Genomic DNA, 21,468 nt, shown 5'->3' with positions numbered 1-21,468 from the left:
TGTGCAAATGATTGATAAATTAGGTACCATTAGGCAGTAGGGTGTAGGGTCAATTGTCTGTATATCAAATAAAATCAGTTGTTTACAAAAACAGGTAGTATTCATCGTTAGAATGAGACTAGTGATGTTATCAGATGGATTCATTATTTTATTATTTATATTGATTATTTTAACTTTTAGCGGTTTTGCCTTTGCGACCAGTGCAGACCAAGATCAGCCTGCACATCCATGGTCTGTACTGTTCACTATTCAATCGGTAAATTTTCAGAGTGCACCTCTTTTGAATAATTAGTGGCGCTGCCCAGATTGAATGATGGACCAGTCCATTTTAGAAATATAGCAGGTAAAGGTTAAATTCAAAAGAGATTTCAAAAACTGTAATTTATTTACAGGTTCGTGACTCTGTACTACAGTCATTAGTGTCAGTGGAACTGGAGGATTTACCTGTACTTATCAAGTTCTTGCTGCAGTCTGTGACTGGTGTAGATGCTCTTCAGGTGACGCTTTGGTTTCATTTTCTACTTCAGGGTTGTCTCCTACTGATAGTAGGGATGAGTAAAATTTACAGTCAGACATGGGTTAATTATCAGAAGTAGTGATGTACCGTCAGCTTGGATTGTTAAAGCACAATACCGACATTCCAAAGCATTCATTTCTGGATTTATCTGATCAATTACAAAATTTGTAATGTTATTTGAATATTCATTGCACTGTTGAAATAATATTCAAAGATTCACAGATCTGTTTTTGACCTGTCATTTACAAAAGAAAAAAAAAAAATAATCATTGATCACATGTGATTATGGCCGTTGAAAATAGTCATAATTCATTACTAACAACTTTTGCAGAAGTCATGAAGTAATCACTTACTGACAAAGGCAAAAGAATCATTAAATTTTAACAAATTTATTCTTTTAGCTTAAATATATGAAGTATATTGAGAACTATCCTACTCAATCTGGCAACGATGTCCATTCCACGTCCACACATTTTGATACACTTTCACTTTATCTCTGTAATTTTTGTTACTTACAGGTCATAACAGAACTGAGGGCAAACTTGGAGTTTGATACATCTACTGCCAAAAAAGGGAGCGGGAGTAAGAAAAAAGGGTAAATTCCTTCAAAGCTGTTATTTGGACTGCCCTTCAAAGTTATTAAAATTGAGAAAACACCCTTGAGAGAAGAAAGACAAACAAGATTACCATAACATTGACATTGACTAATTTTAGCAGATTTTTTGGTTGCATTAGTCACAAAGTTAAATCCACTGAACATGTAAAATTCACATTCATTATGTTGCCCACATGTGATTGGGGAGATATATTGATCTAGTGTTGTATGTCACAAAGTTTGTTCACGCAGTTCCTCCAACATCACTAAACAGATAACCAAACTTCACAAGAAAGATCATTGTCAAGCATAGTTGTGCATAACATCAATATTTTCTGGTTTGATGATTTTCAGTGAGTTATGGCCCTTGATTCATCAAATGTTGTGACTTTCCACTTCTTTCACATTCTTCGGCAGATTTCCACCAGACATTACAGAAGTGTGGTCAGTGCAAAGCCTCATTGTGTATATTGTCAGCATTTTCCAGTTCCATGATTTGCAGCACAGTTATTACACTTGATTTATGAAATTTTATGTTTTGGCCACTTCTCTTCCAAACCTTACAGGAGTGATCAGCGCCAAGCCCCATTAAGGTGAAATAAACAACACATCATGTATAATCAATCATGCACAACCTTTACCTTGCATCGATTTCCAGTGCACAATTTATAAAATTTATATCCGTGAGAAAGATCAGATCACTGATTTTTTTCAGTGCATAACACATCATGTATAATCAATCATGCACAACCTTTACCTTGCATCGATTTCCAGTGCACAATTTATGAAATTTATATCCGTGAGAAAGATCAGATCACTGATTTTTTCCAGTGCATAATTTATAAAATTTATATCCGTGAGAAAGATCAGATCACTGATTTTTTTCATTGTATTAATTTTTTTGTTGGCGCCACTGAAATTCACCATTTGAAGATTCTTAGCGCCAGAACTTATTTTTTGTTGCATTTGGCGCCATTGGCGACCAGTAGCGGGAACCCTGATCTCTGCATGGTAAGTGGTGGAGACAGGTTTTTCATGTTTCATCTTCAAAATCATGTGAATTCCACAATTTCATATCTCCATGAAATAGCCTTTTCTGCCAAAACCACGAAATTTCATGAACACAAAATAATTGTTATTTCCATACTGTTTGCAAAGAACAATATAGTATTTGGTTCAGAATCGAGGGACACAAGTAAGGTTATTTGACTGCTGTTACAGAACAGAAATATTGTTGAAATTGGGTTACAGTCAAATCAAACAAATTAAACAACAACAAATTCCTTGTGGCTATAGTTTGATTGATATGATAATTAAGATCAAAGTAAGAGTAAAAATGTTTTAATAGACAAATACACTTTAAAAGAGAGGTACGATTCCAGAGGCATTTTGGTGACATATTCTTGAGATGCCTTCCAAATGAGAATTAGCAAATTTCATTAACATATAATTTATCTATATTTAACTAGGTCAAGTGGTGTAGATCCTACCTCCAGTGAAGATGTTGAGTCAATTATTCTAGAGACAGTGAAGTCTGCGGTACGGTTTCAGAGGCATGTTGGTGATGCCCTTATAAAAGTAGGTTCATTTGTTTATATCAATAGTTTGACATATCAGTGTAACATACATTATGTGCTCTGATAGATTTCAGCTCAGTGGATCAAGATATTTATCAAGAGTGCCGTTACTGGTGAAGTTTTCGATAAAGTCGTTGTCTTTCTGTTAGCCAAGTGTTTTTAGAGGGTATCATATGAGCCGTGCCATGAGAAAACCAACATAGTGGCTTTGCGACCAGCATGGATCCAGACCAGCCTGCGCATCCTCGCAGTCTGGTCAAGATCCATGCTGTTCGCTTTCAAAGCCTATTGCAATTAAAGAAACCATTAGCGAACAGCATGGATCCTGACCAAAGCCTATTGCAATTAGAGAAACCATTAGCGAACAGCATGGATCCTGACTAGTCTGCGCGGATGCGCAGGCTGGTCTGGATCCATGCTGGTCGCAAACCCACTATGTTGGTTTTCTCATGGTGCGGCTCATATAGCCTTGAGGTCTCTGAGTTCTGTTTTGTTGGGTTTAACTTCATACCAACACAATTATTGGTCATATGGGGACTTCTCAGCTTTTCTTCATGGAGGAGGACCCAAGGTTCCCTTAGAGCACTATTTCAGACTTGAGTGGGCACCTTGGTATATCCAACAACCATCCAGCAACCTTCTGTAAGCCAGCTGGATGGCTTCCTCATATGAAAGGATTCAACACCCAAAGTGAGGATTTGAACCTATATTGGTGTGGGGAAAGTGACTTAAAGTCTGTGATCTTAATCACTCAGCAGCACAGAGCCTCGTAGGTCTCTAATAAGAACACGACCTAACGTGTTTTTGGTGAAATGCCTTGAAATTCTAACCATTGCTGTATGAGAATTAGAATACCTAAATAGCCTTTTGCTGAGGTGAAGTATATAGTAAACGAGTGCAGAATGTTGGCTAAAATGTTGAAATTGACAAAAGCTCTGAGATGTTTTATTCTACAGAATGCACTCAGTTTTGTCTTTTTATGCCCCCGAAGGGAAGCATATTAGTTTTCAACTGTCCGTCTGTTCGTTCGTTCGTTCGTCACGTTAACTTTCTGCATGAAGGCACTTTACTAGTGAACCACTGCACCCGGGACCTTCAAACTTCACATGCTGATAGTACTTATTGAGTATATCACCCCTGCTGACTTTGGGGTCACCAGGTCAAAGGTCAAGGTCACAGGGGCCAATGTTAACTTTTTGCATGAAGGCCTTTTACTTGCGAACCACTGCACCCAGGACCTTCAAACTTCACTTGCTGATAGTACTTATTGAGTACACCACCCCTACTGACTTTGGGGTCACCAGGTCAAAGGTCAAGGTCACAGGGGCCAACATTAACTTTTTGCATGAAGGCACTTTACTCGCGAACCACTTCAACCAGGAACTTCAAACTTCACATGCTGATAGTACTTATTGAGTACACCACCCCTACTGACTTTGGGGTCACCAGGTCAAGGTCAAGGTCACAGGGGCCAACGTTTACTTTTTGCATGAAGGCACTTTACTCGCGAACCACTACACCCAGGACCTTCAAACTTCACATGCTGATAGTACTTATTGAGTACACCACCCCTACTGATTTTGGGGTCACCAGGTCAAGGTCACAGGGGCCAACATTAACTTTTTGCATGAAGGCACTTTACATGGGAGCCACTTCACCCAGGACCTTCAAATTTCACATGCTGATAGTACTTGAGTACACCACCCCTACTGACTGGGGTCACCAGGTCAAAGGTCAAGGTGCTGCAGGGGCATTTGTCACCTTTATTGACAGCTCTTTAGACAAGTTTTATGTTATGTGATTGTTGATTGTTAGACCTAAATGGTTAGGTACATCTTGAATGTGTAATGCCTGATACATATTTCTTGTTCTTTTTCTGGTAGGCCAGAATAGTAAGGTGTCAAAGTTGTAGAATATAGGCAGTGATGTTTACGGGTTAATCATCTCATTACGTGTATTCAAGGTATGGAACATGTTCTGTCGTTTAGAAAAATGCATTTTATCGTAGCCTTATATCACCTTTCAGGTATATCACTGTTTATCTTTATGATAATATTGACCAATATATTAGCACAATATTATTAAACCTTTCATTGGTAGTCGAGCTTAATTCAGTTCCCCAGATGTTATTCAAGAAAATTTAGATGTCTTGCCAATTCTAAATTAAAACAAATATGCAAAAGTATCATCTGTAAAAATATGTCTAAAGAGAAAACATACTGATGAACATTATTACATAGATATCAGTGGATTATTGAAGGGAAACTGAAACATTCCAGTAATTTTGCAGTAAAAAAATAAATCTATTTTTCAATGGTACCAAACTACACTTGAAGGGGAGGAATATGAAGAATAAGTCAGATAATCAGATATCCTTGTCATAATACACTTTAATCAATGCAAAGCTGAGCAAAATTTCTAACAAGTCAATATGCGTCTTTCAAATCCCAATGCCTTGATGATATGCATGAAGTTCATTGGGCGAAATGGTAAAATTTAGTTAAATCGTTGAAAAGACAACATTAAATAGAAGTGAAGATATGGTTATTTTACATGCAAGCTCAAAATATCTGTCACTTGTGATAATACTGCATCTGATGTTCTTTTGTTCACAAATCCTTTGATCTTCTACTTTTAAAAATAAACAAAAAAATTTCCAGATGTTGTCTTGTCGGGTCTGTTGATTGGGAAATCTTTGTAATTATACTTAAATCACAGGGATCATATGTTCTGTGTTTCAGGTGCTGAAGGGATATTTCCAGTCATTACTAAGTCTGTCTGAGGTTTTACTGAGGTCTCCGGAACTACCGGTGTCGTATTTTGGATCAGCTCTGTACAAACAGACGTTCCTCGCCTTTGATGCATATCATCAACAGGTAACGAGACAATTCTGTTTTGTTGAGTTAAAGGTGTCGTGCCTTCAGATATACGTCATGATATAGTGACAAATGTTCCTTCCAGTACAAGACTTTATTGCAAGGTAATAGCCTTTTGCAAGTTACATAAACAAATAAACAAAATTAGCCTAAAAATATCAGAAACTGATTGATCAACTGAAACATAACTGAAACATAACTATAATTAACCTTTACCCTGCTTAATTTCTAAAATGGACTGGTCCATCATTCAATTAGGGCTGTTTCTGAAAATATACTGACTGTATAGCGAACAGTGTAGACCATGTCCGTACAGGCTGATCTTGGTCTGCACTGGTCACAAAGGCAAAACCACTTGCCGTCCGAAGGCTAAAGGTTAATACAATCTTCAGATAAAAAAATTCAGTATTTTGAAACTGCATATGCTTTCATGTGACAGAATGTTGTCTAAAAATATTATGCTGTGGTTGGCCAAAACTGGTACAGGTACAAACTTGGGATCTTGTAATGGACCTTAATGTTTACTTGAACATTTTGCAGGAGATTGTAGGCAACCTTGTAGCACATATAGGCAGTGGATTGGAGGGAGAGATAGATGCATCACTAGATATTCTAGCGTACCTGGTCAACCACCATTTACAGCAAATGGCTCCTTTTGCTATCCTTGTAAAGGTATATAGTTTGATTCTTATAGAAATAATTGAAATATAAAATGTTGATACAATCTTCTTCATATAGCTGGATTATTAAACATGATTTTAAATTGAAAGAAAAAGGTGACTCCTTTGTAAATGTGTAATTGTATTGATTTAAATAGTGAAGTGCACTGTCATTAGAAAACTCTTGCTATGAAAATTCTTATGCATGTACATGTATGTTCTGTGGAGCTGTGAAGCAATATTGACTGGTGGAATGTAAGTGTTTTAAACAAACATCATGGTCTCGTTTAGGGTTTTATTTCTATCCATATTCAGTAAAAAAAGAAAAATATTTTGTAGTTTCATGAATACATATGTTTGCATTTAACAGTATTTTATTTTTCAGAGTGTATTGGACTACCTTGATAATCTTTCAGTGTGCCAGATCAGAAAACTCTACTTCATGTTAAGTGCTTTAGCCTTCAAGAATCCCCAGGAAGGAGGTCTGATACAGGTATTTTACATGCCCAGTGCTGTACCCTTCTAGAATCCCAAGGTGCAGTTGAAACTTGGTATCTTGAATTCCAAGGGATCGAGCGTTTTACTTTTAGATAACTGAAATTCAACTTAAAATGATATTTTGTGCACAAGTTTTCAGTACAAGGCTTGAAAATGTGTTGGAGATTTTAAGATATTAAAGCGAGTTCGCGATATCGAGTTTCAGCTGTATTTACGTGGCCTTCAAGAATCCACAGGAAGAAGGTTTTACACAGGTAATTTTCAAGGAAAGTGCTCTAGCCTTCTAGAATCTCCAGGAAGGAGGTACTATACATGTAATAACGTTTCCCACCACACAGTGGTGTGTAAGTCGAACATTTCTCATCTGATCTTCACCAAACTTGAACAAAATGTGTTTGACCATAAGACTTTGACCAAGTTCGATAACTAGCCAAGTCCGCCCAGGAACTTTGGAATTATGGCCCTTGAATTACCGAAAAACGCTCAGGTCCCCTAAAGTACTAATCATTAGTAGTATAGGAGTCTTTTTGGGGTACTTTCTGTATGCTCAGTCAAGTCTTCACCAAACTTGAACAAAATGTGTTTGTCCATAAGTCCTCAGCCAAGTTCGATAACTAGCCAAATCGGCCTAGGCACTTCGGTCCAGGCATTTTGGGGTTACGGCCCTTGAATTACTGAAAAATCTGCCTTTTTACACTTTTCCGCTCTCTAAGTCGAACATTTCTCACCCGAACTTCACCAAACTTGAACAAAATGTGTTTGGCCATAAGACCTTAGCCAAGTTTGATAACTAGCCAAATCTGCACAGGCTTTTTTTGAATTATGGCCCTTGAATTACTGATTGGATCCACTCGTCCAGACCATCTAATTGGATCATCTAAGCCATCTAGAGACACTAGACATTTTTCGTAGGGGCAGTTGTGGGAGACATGCGCTTTTCTCAAAAGCATCTCTAGTTTAACCTTTAATTTTCCCAAGAGAGAAGATATTTAATATTGATAATATATCTGCGAAGAGCTGTAGCCTTCAAGAATGACCATGAAGTCATAACAGGTAATGTTCATGTTTAGTGCTGTAGTCAGCTTCAGCAAAGTATAGTTTGTTTCATACTACATGCCACTGAACACTACTGTCTAATTACAGGATTACCAATGTTAGATGAAGCTACTATAAGATATAGTTTGTTTCAAATTACCAGTCACATGTTACTTCATTTAATTGCAGGATAACTAGTAAACATTGTAGAATATAGTTTGTTTTAAATAACCTGTTAGATGTGGGTGTCTCTAATTATAGAATGACTTACATACATTAAGCTACTAGACAATAATGTTAGTTTCAAATTACTGATGCCAGTCTGTACTGACAGGATGATCTACATTCAGTACATTATTTTAAGAGGCGCCTCCGTGGCTGAGTGGTTAAGGTCGCTGACTTCAAATCACTTGCCCCTCACCAATGGGGGTTTGAGCCTCACTCGGAACGTTGAATTTATCATGTGAGGAAGCCATCCAGCTGGCTTACGGAAGGTGTGTGGTTCTACCCAGGTGCCCGCTCGTGATGAAATAATGCACGGAGGGGCACCTGGGGTGTTCCTCCACCATCAAAGCAGGAAAGTCGCCATATGACCTATAATTGTGTCGGTGCGACGTTAAACCCAACCAAAAATAAAATATAAATATTTTAAGCCATTAAGATACAGTTAATTTCAAATTACTTATGATATAATTACTGGTACCTGTCTGTAATGACAGTACAGTGCATTACTTTTAGCTCCAGTAAGATATAGTTTGTTTCAAAGTACTTATGACATGTTTCTTTAATTGCAGGATGACCTACATATTGTGATCCGAAAGCAGCTTTCCAACAATAACCCCAAGTAAGTGCTTTACTGAATGATTTTGTTCTGTTTACTGAATAATATTTTAAAATCATTTATATTTTTGAGGAGATGCTACATTTATTCCAAAAACACATAAAATTCCTATTTATTTTGAATCCACAAACTGATGTTCTCATCAAATACTGTGAAATTGTTTGTGGACATAAAATCATTCAAATTTCATGTTTCTGTCTTTGTGACAATATGTATTCATGAGTTACAACTTTGAGCATACAGTGAATGGGAATATATTTGTGTTTTCAGGTACAAGAGAATGGGTGTCATAGGGGCTGTGATGATCGTGAGCTGTATAGCACAGAGCAGGTTTGTTTGTTATGGATTTTATACTGTTTTCCTATGTATTGTGAAATCATTTAATTTCCGGGGTATAAAATTTCGTGGTTTGATCCAAAATGGCTGTTTCATGAGGATTTGAATGCATTAATTTCTGCTTGAAGAGAATGGGAGGTTTGCTTGTTCTTTGGAGTTTAATTTTAAATTTCTTCGTGGAAGTCGGGATGCCTGCAGTGAGTAGGTGACCTGAATGCCCTACAGCAGAGAAACTTCATAAAATGAGCAGCACCATGAGAAAACCAACATAGTGCGTTTGCGACTAGCATTGATCCAGACCAGCCTGCGCATCAGCGCAGTCTGGTCAGGATCCATGCTGTTTGCTAATGGTTTCTCTAATTGCAATAGGCTTTGAAAGTGAACAGCATGGATCCTGACCAGACTGCGCAGATGCGCAAATGCACTATGTTGGTTTTCTCATGGCGTGGCTCAAATGGTATCCTTTGATGACCTTTATGATGCTTTTAGGTCATTAGGTCAAAGGCCAAGATCATGTAATATTCAAGACTTAAAAGTACACACCCAGTTACCAGGGACAGGCCATCATTGAGGGAGAAGTGGGAGAGGGGTAGAATATGTGTTTGTAAAATGCTCTTGTTTCTTCAGTTAAGGTTGCATATTCCTATTAAAAACAGTCATTATTTTATAGCAATACTGAAGAGAGTACAGAGAACTCGTGCACACAAGAGGAGCTCAGTGATGACCTATATAAACAAGTGACGAGCCTGCTGACCCTGGTTCGATCGAGTAGCAGTAAATCTCCGGAAGCCTTCTCTCTCTTTATGGATGAACTGTCCACCATCATAGCACAGGGAAAACTTCAGTCTAAAGTTGAGGTAGTATATTGCCACCTGTAATGGCTCTGTATATATATGAGCCGTGCCATGGGAAAACCAACATAGTGGGTGTGCGACTAGCATGGATCCAGACCAGCCTGCGCATCCGCGCAGTCTGGTCAGGATCCATGCTGTTCGCTTTTAAAGCCTATTGGAATTGGAGAAACTGTTAGCGAACAGCATGGATCCTGACCAGACTGCGCGAATGCGCAGGCTGGTCTGGATCCATGCTGGTCGCACACCCACTATGTTGCTTTTCCCATGGCACGGCTCATATGTTTGTTGTTCATCGAGATTGAATATATTTTTGGTAAGTTATTGAAATATATCTGTAAAAGAAATCCGTTGATTTCACACAGAGAAAAATACCATATGTACCATACTTTGGATGTGCAGACCAAATAGGTAAAATTTGGTTGTAACAAAAAATGATGGGAATGAAAAGATATGAACAAACATTTTAAATATAAAAAGCTTGTCTACATTATTTCAAAAAAAAAATTAAGTTTGTTTGTTGAATCTACCAAACTTTTTTGATGGTTAAAGAAATTGGCGGAACCTTTATTTTTCATCAGAATTTGAACTTTAAAGATCAGTTACTCAAAGCAATATATTGAACAGTGTCTTGATTTCGACATTATTTGATACTTTTTCAGGATTGGATAAGTGAGAATTTAACATTAGACTTCCAGGAATCATTCGTTGTTGATATAGTGGATGGTGTCCCTGACGAGTATGTATTTATTGATTTATAAAGATGAATTTGCTCATCTTTCATTGAAATATTCTATCATTAGATACTGATTTTAGTCAAGAAAATCCAGTATAAAATATACTCTTAACTGTTTATGTAGAACTGCATGAACAAAATGTCCATGAATTTCACAGTGATGCATTTTTTAGTGTGTAATATTTTTAAATGATTATGTAGATGCATTGATACTTTGTTGTAATTGTTTATATTTTCAGATATTAATTTTGGGCATAATATGTCTTAAAGGTGTTATTTAACTGCCTTTATATGCCAATTAGATAAAATACGACATGAAATTGTGTTTCACAGAAAGTCGTGACAAACATGATTTTGTAACCTGGAAGCAGCTGCTCGGTGTTGATAATATAATCACTGGTTTAAAATTCTACTCACAATAGCAATTAAAGTAGGATTTTGTGTGATTGCAACTTAAAGGATCTTACACAGTTTATTACTTTATGCTTGACAGACTTGGCATGTGCTTTTTTACAACATAAATTTATCAAAATATGTTCAGAAATACTGAGAAATACAGTAACATATTTCCAGATTCATTTGGTGCACTAATCGTGATAAGGTGTACTTAAGTTGCTTGGCTGTGACATTGTTGAGGTGCAACGGTTAGAAGTCGGTTACTTTTAACCACTCTTCTATGGAGGCCCCTGAATTTATGTAGTTTATATTTCACAGAAGTGGCAATATACCTTTATCCAGTCAGCATGGATTAAATGATGAGAGTGAAGCAGAAATTGCCATTAATCTGCTACCATTGGTGGTACAGAAACATAACTGCAGAACTGCACTCACTGCTTACACTGAAAGGTATAAATACAGACAAACCTGAGTTAAAGACCATCCATTAACAGAGATAACCTGACACTTAAGACTACTGGTTTTTATCTCCAAATTAAATACAGTCGAAACTCGATATCTCGAACACAATCATTTTAAGTCCTGTTTGTAAATGACACACTTGGGAAATGAAAAAAGATGGTGGTCTCTCAGAACAGGTAAATTTACACTGGTTAAATAGGAAAAGAGAAGTAGTGGCCTTTATAAAATGGTTTATAGTTGTGACCTTTATTAGGAGGTGGTCTTTAGCACAGACTTGACAGTAAAATATGTTTGCCTTATATTTATAAATGAGCAAATTTTTGTCAAATTAAACATTTTTGTCTGTTCACAGGTTTAGTCTTATGCTTAAGCCTACTGGCGGCAAGTGGTTTTGCCTAGATCAGCCTGCATGTCCGTGGAGGTGCAGGTCGATCATGGTCTGCACTGTTCGCTTTTCAGTCAGTAAATTTTTAGTGAACATCCCTTTGAATATTAACTGGTACTTTTAGAAATTTAGCAAGGTAAAGGTTAAATCCATTGATGTTTCTTTGAGGTTACGTTTAAGTTAACTACAAGTTGTACTCACATATTTTCAATAATTCATTATTTTCTGTCAACAGTAGTACACATGATTATTTCAGTGCAGTAACAGACCCACTATGTCTTTCCCCATCTGTAAGGTTATTGAGAATGTGTGAAGAAAGACAGCATGGAACTCTGGAAGGTATCGACGCTCTACTCGGTAAGAAAACTGTTTAGAAATCAAAGTTATTGTTTAAAAAGATGCCCATTTTGGCGGATTGATCTTTATTTTGAGGTGGTCATAAGGCTAGGATCTACTGTACTGACAAATGTTGTCAGAGTTTATGAATATCATTCTTTTTCACAATTACTGGTTTCACGATAGATGCATTTTGAAACCAATGCTGTGTTTCGTATTAAACAAACTGAACAGAGTATATTACCTTCTTGTATTTTTTTCTGGGTAGATCCATCTTTTACTTCTGCTCATAGGAAATGAAAAATCAATGTTTATGGTAATAGATTATAAGCATTGATTATTTGTAGTACACAAGGTACCCAGGCTATCTTGGAAAGCAGGGAAAGTCTGAATTTGAAAAAAAAACACTTTCCTGGCTATGAAAATACATACACATTAGATATGATAGTGTTAATCATCAGGTGTCCAAGTTTCTGATCTAATTTCAGGGCTCTAACTTGTCAACATTTTATGTCAGAAATTTAGTATATATGAAAAATTATTTTTTGTTTTGTCATTGTAAAATTACCAAGGGATGTAATGAAACTTTGCATCTATAGACTATGGAAAGTTCCCCAAAATTTCCATATATGAGCCGTGCCATGAGAAAACCAACATAGTGGGTATGCGACCAGCATGGATCCAGACCAGCCTGCGCATCCGCGCAGTCTGGTCAGGCTCCATGCTGTTCGCTTTTAAAGCCTATTGGAATTGGAGAAACTGTTAGCGAACAGCATGGATCCTGACCAGACTGCGCGGATGCGCAGGCTGGTCTGGATCCATGCTGGTCGCAAACCCACTATGTTGGTTTTCCCATGGCACGGCTCATATGTACTTTGAACAAAAAAATGGCAACTTGAAAGTTTGCAGCTCTTCTGTGTAAGTGTAGTTGAATATGAACTTGGATGATCTCATTTACTGCATGGAATGTGTACGATGTAAATACCTTGCATACTTTAATTATACCATATGTAATTCATGCCCTAGTGAAGACCTGAAAAATCCTGTTTCATGTCTTAAGTAAACACCGTCTGGTATATGTGGTAAAAACTAAATCAAATATAACTTTATTGCAGGATGTCCGGTGTACTTGACGAAGGAAGATGTGTATGAGAAGTTTGAGCCGTTGTCCCAGAGAGAAAAGGAGATCATCATCTCCTCACTGTTTTATTGTATTAACTGGTTTATAGAGGTGAGACATTTAGAGATTTGTCCAGTGATTTTTTTTTTCTTCCTTTTTGTCAAAAAGGGGGAAATCCAAATTGAAACCTATTCATTAGATTTTCATGATAATTGGGACAATACCAATATTCAAAAATTTGTGCCCATGTACTTTTGAATTTGACATGTAATTAGTAGTAAACACAGTTATCATGGTATTGTCAGTCAATAACAGCAATTTTAAGCAACATGGAGGTTACTGGGGTTGAAGAATATATAAATGCCAACTTGTCATTCACTGTGCATCTAGGGAACATATCCTTTAAATTCCAAGAGGAAAATATGAGTCAGACCTTCTTCTAGGGAAAATATAACAATTTTAGGGGAAAAGTAACTATTTTTGGCTGGGGGAAACAGTCTGTAATCGGCTGTAAGAAATAGCAAAAAAAACACTCTTTGTGTACTGTGAAATCAGTATTATTCATGAGCAACTATTTTTTGTGGTTGATTATTATGTCTCCCACCACACAGTGTTGTGGAAAGACATATTGATTTACTCCTGTCTGTCTGTCTGTCTGTCTGTCTGTGTGTCTGTCACAAATCTTGTCCACAGTCTTAAGTCGAACATTTCTCATCCGATCTTCTCTAAACTTGAACAAAATGTGTTTGCCAATAAGTCCTCGGCCAAGTTCGATAACTAGCCAAATTGGCGGAGGCACTTCTGACTTATGGCCCTTGAAATTTGTTTTTTTTTTTATAATCAAAGCACTAAAAGTCTGTTACGGCAGTTGAGATCTTCGTGCATGGTTGACTCATATACTACTATTCAGATGATTAGGCAGTTGTGGGAGACATGCGCTTTTCTCAAAAGCAGCTCTAGTTTCTAGGTTGATTTGAATTGTTTGATTTTATGAGAGGTTAAAGGCAGTGAGGTAAAGAACAAACAAATGCTGTTAGTTGATGAAATGTCTGCATTGCTTCTGCACACAAATCTGCATTGGCCCCTGTTCAAATTCAAAAATAGTAATATTGCTTTTGCTGCAAAGCAAATGATTTCACAAAGTCATATGAGATGCTTTTTATTCAGGGATTTAAACAACATCAGTTACTAAAGAAATGCATATGGAGAGTGGAGACAACATAATAAGATGACTGATTTATGCAAGAGAAAAATAATGGAATATAGTTGAAACTCTGTATCTCGAATTCCAAGGGATCGAGCGTTTTACTTCAAGATCAGAGATATTCAACTTAAAATGATATTTTATGTGTGTGTATTCGAAATGGGACTTAAAAAATGTCTCCAAGATAGCTAGAAAATTTAGAAAAACGAGTTTGAAATATTGAGTTTCAGCTGTATTGACTGTTAATCAGATAACCATGGAGATAAATCTGATTGTTCACGTTGTGTGAAATTACTGTCCTTTGAATCTCTACTAGAAAATATACATTATAGATGGTAAATGGCTTTTCGATCCAGTCAGATGCAGAAACTAAAGCCAAGGTGATCACAAGACTGCAAAATATAACCCAGCTACAGAAGATACTTCTAACTTGCTTGTCAGGTAACTGCTAGTAAATCTTGGTTTCAGTGTTTGTTAAAGCTGAAAAATTTGTTTGGTATGGATTGAACACCTTTTCTTAATACTTTAGGTGTTTAATAGCTACATGTATTTTACAATTAAACGTAACTGTGTTTAAGAGACCAATATTTGATTGCAGACTTGCCATTGGTCATTTCGAAGATAGTACACGTACATAAATGATTTTGGAGACCAGTCATGGAAATCTGTGCAAAGCTTTACCACCACTGCTCAGTTTGAAGATTTAAACACACATTAATTTGTTTAGAGACCATCTTGGAATGCAGACTTGACATTGGTTAATTTTGTGCTCAAACCAGAGTTTGGAGGCCAATCTTGAAATGCAGCCGTGCCATTGGTCACTTTCAAGATCATGCACAGAAATAAACTGTCATTGATGGAGTTTTGTGACTGGTTTATGACCTGATGTGGAGACAATGATCCAGGCAGTGTCTGAACTGATCTATTGGCTCAGTAGGCAACTCCATATTCACTACATCATTACTGGCTTCAGGGATTTTTGTTTTACCAGGAGGGGAAGGGGCCTAGGCCTGTGATTTGGGGGAAAAATAGCTCGGTATTTGGGCAAAGGGGAATAAAAAACCTGATGTAAAGTCAATTTTTGGGGAAAACTGCATAATTTAAAAGAAATTTTCTGAGAGGAAAGGGCCTATTAATGGCCCCTATTAGGGTCTTTGTCACTGACTGAATCACATGCTGCTCTCTTCTATTGATTCAAAAACATGGCTTTGGTTGTAAATTTCTTTCATGTTAGGAAGATTTACATGCTGTAGGTGGCTCTAAAGGAGTTCCCACCTCAGCCAGGAACAAGCTGGAAAGGTGCCATATGACCTAAAATGGTGTCAGTGTGACTTTTACCCATCAAAAACAAAAGAAATTTATTATGATCCTTGTGAAGAAGAGGGGAAATATTGTTTTGCTCTGGTTAGTTTTTAGTCAGTAACTTGATAATTCTGTCATTTTGTGGGTCAGTAGGTTAAAGGTCATGGTCACAATGACTGATACTGAAAACAGTTTCTACAGAATAATTAAAGAATGCTTAGGGTTTCAGTTGTCTAAGTTCAGTTATTTGGGGGTCAGTAAGTCAAAGGTCATGGTCACAGTGACCTTGAGACTGGAAAGCAATATTGGTAATACGTTGTCTGTATACTATGTCCTGTTAATGTGTTATTTAATTATAAATGGTTTAGGCTTAATAACTAAACAACCCGAAAGTCTACTGCCTTCAAACTTCATACTATGATAAGCTGAGGTCAGTAGATGGTCCCTATTGCTTTTAGGGTCTGCAGGTCAAAGGTCAAGATCACAACATTGAGAGAATGAAAACCCTTTCGTTTTAATATCAGAGAAAGCTTTTTAATACAGTTGTCAAACTTTATAGAATAATTGTCTGTGGTCAGTAGATGACTTACCGTTTTAGGTATTGGTACATCAAGGTCAAGTTCACAGTGAAGACAGCAGATGGTTTCTAATAAAAATCTGGAGAATGCTTTGACCTATGACCTTGATAATATCCTGTAGTATGTAGATAAAACAGTTTGGTTTTTAGGTCATTAGGTCAAAGATCAAGGTCACAGCAAACAGAATTACATAAACAGTTGCCTTCAGTATGCCATCATGGTGGGGTTACATAGATGTTTCACAAACAGCTCTCATTGATACCCTATAGATGTAAGAACTTTTTAAAAAAAGTCTTGCTAAAGTTTCTATATACTTTACATTTGTTTTAAATAACTGTCTATTTTAATTTTCTGTTACAGAAACACCCAATTTTAAGCCCCCACTGGCCAATTTTGACTTAGATGAAGCAGTTTCGCCATCAGTAAGTACTGGAACTACTGGTAAGGGAGAGACAAAAAAGAAAGCTCGGAAAGGAAGGTAAAAATTGTTGGCTGTTTTTATATGCCCGAAGGGACGTATTATGTTATGACGCTGGTGTCCGTCTGTCTGTCTGTCTGTCCGTCCGTCTGTCCGTTAGCAATTTTGTGTCCGCTCTGTAACTCTTGAACCCCTTGAAGGATTTCAAGGAAACTTTACACAAATGTTCACCACACCGGGACGCATGCGACATTGAAAGTCCTTGAATTTGATGCTTGTCCGTGAAAATTCCTTGAAAATACCATTAAAAAACATTAGCAAAAAGCATGATTTTTTTTAAAAGAGCTCAAATTTCACCCAAAACTTGCTGAAAAGAATTCTGTTATCATGTGAAAAGAAAGTGTATAAATGAAGAAAATGTAAAAGAAAATAATTTTTTTTTATGATATTTGGTCAGTAACAGATCTTGGTCTGTGCCAATGTGTATTGTTATGTACATAGAATGCAATCCCTGCTGTAACATGGATTTTTCTGGGAAAAGTTGATTAAAGTTAATCAGATAAAGTATATGTGGTTTCGAGAAAAATAGTACAGTGAAACTTCCGAATACCAGACCTTACAAAAACCGGAAACTTCTGAAAATCTCCCGATTTTCTCGGTCCCGATTTTTCTCCTGTTTTATATATAGACCATACTCCTAAATACTGGAACTTCAAAATTCAGAACACTGTACAATATTTTCAGAAAAAATTGACTTATTAGCGGTGATCAATTATTTTGACTCATATTAGAATCACAGCCTGTCGATCAAAGGATCAAACACAACTGAAAATCATGATAATTCTAATAGCGGTATCATTAAAAGCGAGCATTTAGTTTAGCTAGCATGAAGTTTAATTTCGGACAATGGTTTGATTTCGATATTGGTCAAAACGTTTCTCAAACTGTCGCAACTTCAAAGCTGGATGTCTGGATGTAAAAAATTGAGTAAACCTTTTAAAACCATAACATTTTATGAAATCTTTCTCATTTTCATAATTGAAATGACTTAGACAATGTAAAACACTGTAAAACTGAACGTCCTTACAGGACAAAATTTAAATAATTTGGGAGTATGAACTTCCTCTAAATTACAGAGAACAACATATGGTAGGCAGTTGTATTTGTCCAAATTACTCCGTACTTCTAAATACTGGAAACTTCCGAAAACCAGACTTTTCTTCTGTTCCCAAGGGTGTGCAGTTTTCGGAAGTTACACTGTACTTGTAAAAGTAAAAAAAGTTCTTGAAAAGATCTTCTGTAAGAATTAAATCCTGACAAAATCTTGTGTGTTTTATCTTTAAAAACTAATATACACAGATTCAGGGGTCATGTCCGCAGGAAATGGCCACTTAACTGAGACCATGAAATTTCATGATAACAAAACAAAAAAGATTTTTCTTGCCGAATCATTTTCGTATGAGAGATCGTCATTCAGGTGGTTTGTAGAATGTTCCTTGTTCTACACAGGTACCAGCACTGAAGGTAAGGACAGCAGGTATTTTCCATTAGGTTTCATTCTCCGTATGAGATTTCGGCATTCTCTGTTTGTTATAAAAGAGTGGTTTTTAGCTCATCTGATTTTTTGAAAAAAAATGATGAGTTATTGTCATCACTTGAGCGGTTGTCGGCGTCGGCGTCTGCGTCGGCGTTGCCTGGTTAAGTTTTATGTTTAGGTCAGCTTTTCTCCTAAACTATCAAAGCTATTGCTTTGAAACTTGGAATACTTGTTCTCCATCATAAGCTGACCCTGTATAGCAAGAAACATAACTCCATCTTGCTTTTTGCAAGATTTATGGCCCCTTTTGTACTTAGAAAATATCAGATTTCTTGGTTAAGTTTTATGTTTAGGTCAGCTTTTCTCCTAAACTATCAAAGCTATTGCTTTGAAACTTGGAATACTTGTTCACCATCATAAGCTGACCCTGTATAGCAAGAAACATAACTCCATCTTGCTTTTTGCAAGATTTATGGCCCCTTTTGTACTTAGAAAATATCAGATTTCTTGGTTAAGTTTTATGTTTAGGTCAACTTTTCTCCTAAACTATCAAAGCTATTGCTTTGAAACTTGGAATACTTGTTCACCATCATAAGCAGACCCTGTACATCAAGAAACATAACTCCATCTTGCTTATTGCAAGAATTATTGCCCCTTTTGGACTTAGAAAATCAGTTTTCTTGGTTCAGTTTTATGTTTAGGTCAGCTTTTATCCTAAACTATCAAAGCTATTGCTTTAAAACTTGCAACACTTGTTCACCATCATAGGCTGACCCTATACAGCAAGAAACATAACTCCATTCTGCTTTTTGCAAGATTTATGGCCCCTTTTGGACTTAAAAAATATCAGATTTCTTGGTTAAGTTTTATGTTTAGGTAAACTTTTTCTCTTAAACTATCAAAGCTATTGCTTTGAAACTTGCAACACTTGTTCACCATCATAAGCTGACCCTGTACAGCAAGCAACATAACTCCATCCTGCTTTTTGCAATAATTATTGCCCCTTTTGGACTTAGAAAAATCATTTTCTTGGTTGAATATTATGTTTAAGTCAACTTTTCTCATAAACTATCAGCTATTGCTTTAAAACTTGCAACAGTTTTTCACCATCATAAGTGGACACTGTACATCAAGAAACATAACTCTATCCTGCTTTTTGCAAGAATGATGGCCCTTTTTAGACTTAGAAAATCATGGGTAGGACAATATTTCTATTATACAAAAAAAAATCAGATGAGCGTCAGCACCCGCAAGGCGGTGCTCTTGTTTGATAAAGCTGAATGATGCCAAAAGCAAATGAGCCGTGCCATGGGAAAACCAACATAGTGGATTTGCGACCAGCATGGATTCAGACCAGCCTAGTCTGGTCAGGCTCCATGCTGTTCGCTTTTAAAGCCTATTGGAATTGAAGAAACTGTTAGCGAACAGCATGGATCCTGACCAGACTGCGCGGATGCGCAGGCTGGTCTGGATCCATGCTGGTCGCAAAGCCACTATGTTGGTTTTCCCATGGCACGGCTCAAATCTTTATGTTACTGTCACACCATTGTATATGAAATCGGAAACAAAAAAGGAAAAGGGTCTTTTTTCATGCAGATGGATTTTTATACTTTGGTAAAAGTAGACTAGAAATGCTTAAATTGGAAGTTAAACTAACAGGTGTTCTTCATACGAGTTCGACTGTAACTACATAGAGTTTAAATTATTTCAGGAAGACAGTAGGAAAGAAAGTAGACAAGCCGACTTCAGACAGTGATGAAAATAGTAGGGACAGTTCACAGTTAAATAATACAACATTGGTAGGTACATTGTTCAGAAAGTTCACAGTCCAATAATGCAACAGTAGTGGGTACGTTGTAGAAACTGTTCAGTCAAATAATACAACAATGGTTGGTAAATCATACAGAGATTGTTCCAAGAAAAATAATACAACAATGTTAGGAACATGGCAGAGACTGTTCACAGTCAAAAATGTTACAATTGTAGGTTATCAAACAGACATTTCGCAGTCAAATAACAGAATATGCTAGTACACAACAAAACCAGTCTTGCAATGCCATGTCGTTTACCCAAGCACATGTAGAATCTGATATTGGCTCATGGTAGTAATGAACTACCTGTAATATTAATACTTACGAAATGAATATCTGTTTAGAAATTTACCTTTTTGTATGAAGTATACATTCTCGCATTCCAGAGGTCTACCATGGTTCCCTAGTTTAACCTATGGCACATTTTGCCGATATTTAAGGTTTGGTTACATTACAGGTAAAACGTTTCAGCCAGTCAGAGACTTTTCGCGGCAGATCATAGCGAACCACATATACATTCCATTTCTCGTTTCCATTGCAGAACAACACACAGGCAGCTACCCAGAATCCTGAAGCAGTAGAAGGCAAGGATAGCAAGGCTGCAGTCAGTTTATCAGCTTATAAACCCTTTTTCAGGTAAGTTAATGGAATGCAATGTCAGCAAGGCTTTGGTCAGTATGTCAAACTATAAACCCATTTTCAGGTAATTAAATGGAGGCAATGTCAGCAAGGCTGCATTTAGTTTATCAGCTTATAAACCCTTTTCATTTAAGTTAATGGAAGGCAAAGATAGGAAGGCTACAGTATGTTTATCTGTTTATAAACACTTTTTCTAGGCAAGTTAATAGAGGGAAAAAATAGTGAGGCTAGTTTATCAGCTCAACCCTTTTTTGAGTCGGCTAAAGGCTGAAAGCCTTTTGACGAGTACTTGCTGTTCAGCGATTCTCTAAATGGACCGAATAACACGTGAAGAGATGTAGTTCGATTAGATTTCTCAAACTTCAAACAGTTCACTGCATGAATGAAGTTAAGTTGTGTCAATTCCCTTTGCTATGACCAATATACGATGTAATCTGTCATATATATGACTTGTAATTGTGCAGTACTCGAATGTAACTCATTAAGCATAAATGTGCATTTTAAGAATTGCGCAGGCTTACAAAGCTTGGGTAACATCCAGCGAAAGACAAAAAATAGTTCCACAGGGCTCCAGATAAGATGCGTATTAGCGTAAATTACGTATAGAAATAATGCATATACACATGTCTAATAATTTCTAAGCGTATAAAAACGTATAAAAAATTACAGAAACGCACACAATGCTTTTTTAAAAACAAAATCTGAATCGTCTGGATGCGTTAGGTGACATAGCCGATCAGCCTTAATTCTCCCACATTG

General features: G+C 36.8%; 1 protein-coding gene across 1 annotated transcript in view; it reads left to right on the top strand.

The window, feature by feature from the left end:
* LOC123529602 (Fanconi anemia group D2 protein-like) overlaps window positions 1-21,468 on the top strand; it is a 63,150-nt gene that overhangs the window by 19,830 nt on the left and 21,852 nt on the right. The window contains exons 12-28 of the mRNA XM_053520904.1: window positions 393-497; window positions 1,036-1,112; window positions 2,582-2,690; window positions 5,431-5,565; window positions 6,106-6,237; window positions 6,610-6,717; window positions 8,552-8,601; window positions 8,869-8,928; window positions 9,605-9,791; window positions 10,448-10,524; window positions 11,236-11,367; window positions 12,021-12,121; window positions 13,216-13,331; window positions 14,757-14,865; window positions 16,665-16,782; window positions 19,971-20,058; window positions 20,612-20,706. Coding sequence (XP_053376879.1) covers window positions 393-497; window positions 1,036-1,112; window positions 2,582-2,690; window positions 5,431-5,565; window positions 6,106-6,237; window positions 6,610-6,717; window positions 8,552-8,601; window positions 8,869-8,928; window positions 9,605-9,791; window positions 10,448-10,524; window positions 11,236-11,367; window positions 12,021-12,121; window positions 13,216-13,331; window positions 14,757-14,865; window positions 16,665-16,782; window positions 19,971-20,058; window positions 20,612-20,706 — 1,799 coding nt within the window. The remainder of the gene's footprint in view (window positions 1-392; window positions 498-1,035; window positions 1,113-2,581; window positions 2,691-5,430; window positions 5,566-6,105; window positions 6,238-6,609; window positions 6,718-8,551; window positions 8,602-8,868; window positions 8,929-9,604; window positions 9,792-10,447; window positions 10,525-11,235; window positions 11,368-12,020; window positions 12,122-13,215; window positions 13,332-14,756; window positions 14,866-16,664; window positions 16,783-19,970; window positions 20,059-20,611; window positions 20,707-21,468) is intronic.

The sequence above is a fragment of the Mercenaria mercenaria genome, chromosome 13, assembly GCF_021730395.1.
Source record: "Mercenaria mercenaria strain notata chromosome 13, MADL_Memer_1, whole genome shotgun sequence".
Taxonomy (NCBI): Eukaryota; Metazoa; Mollusca; class Bivalvia; order Venerida; family Veneridae; genus Mercenaria; species Mercenaria mercenaria.
This window is presented reverse-complemented; position numbering and strand designations above follow the sequence as displayed.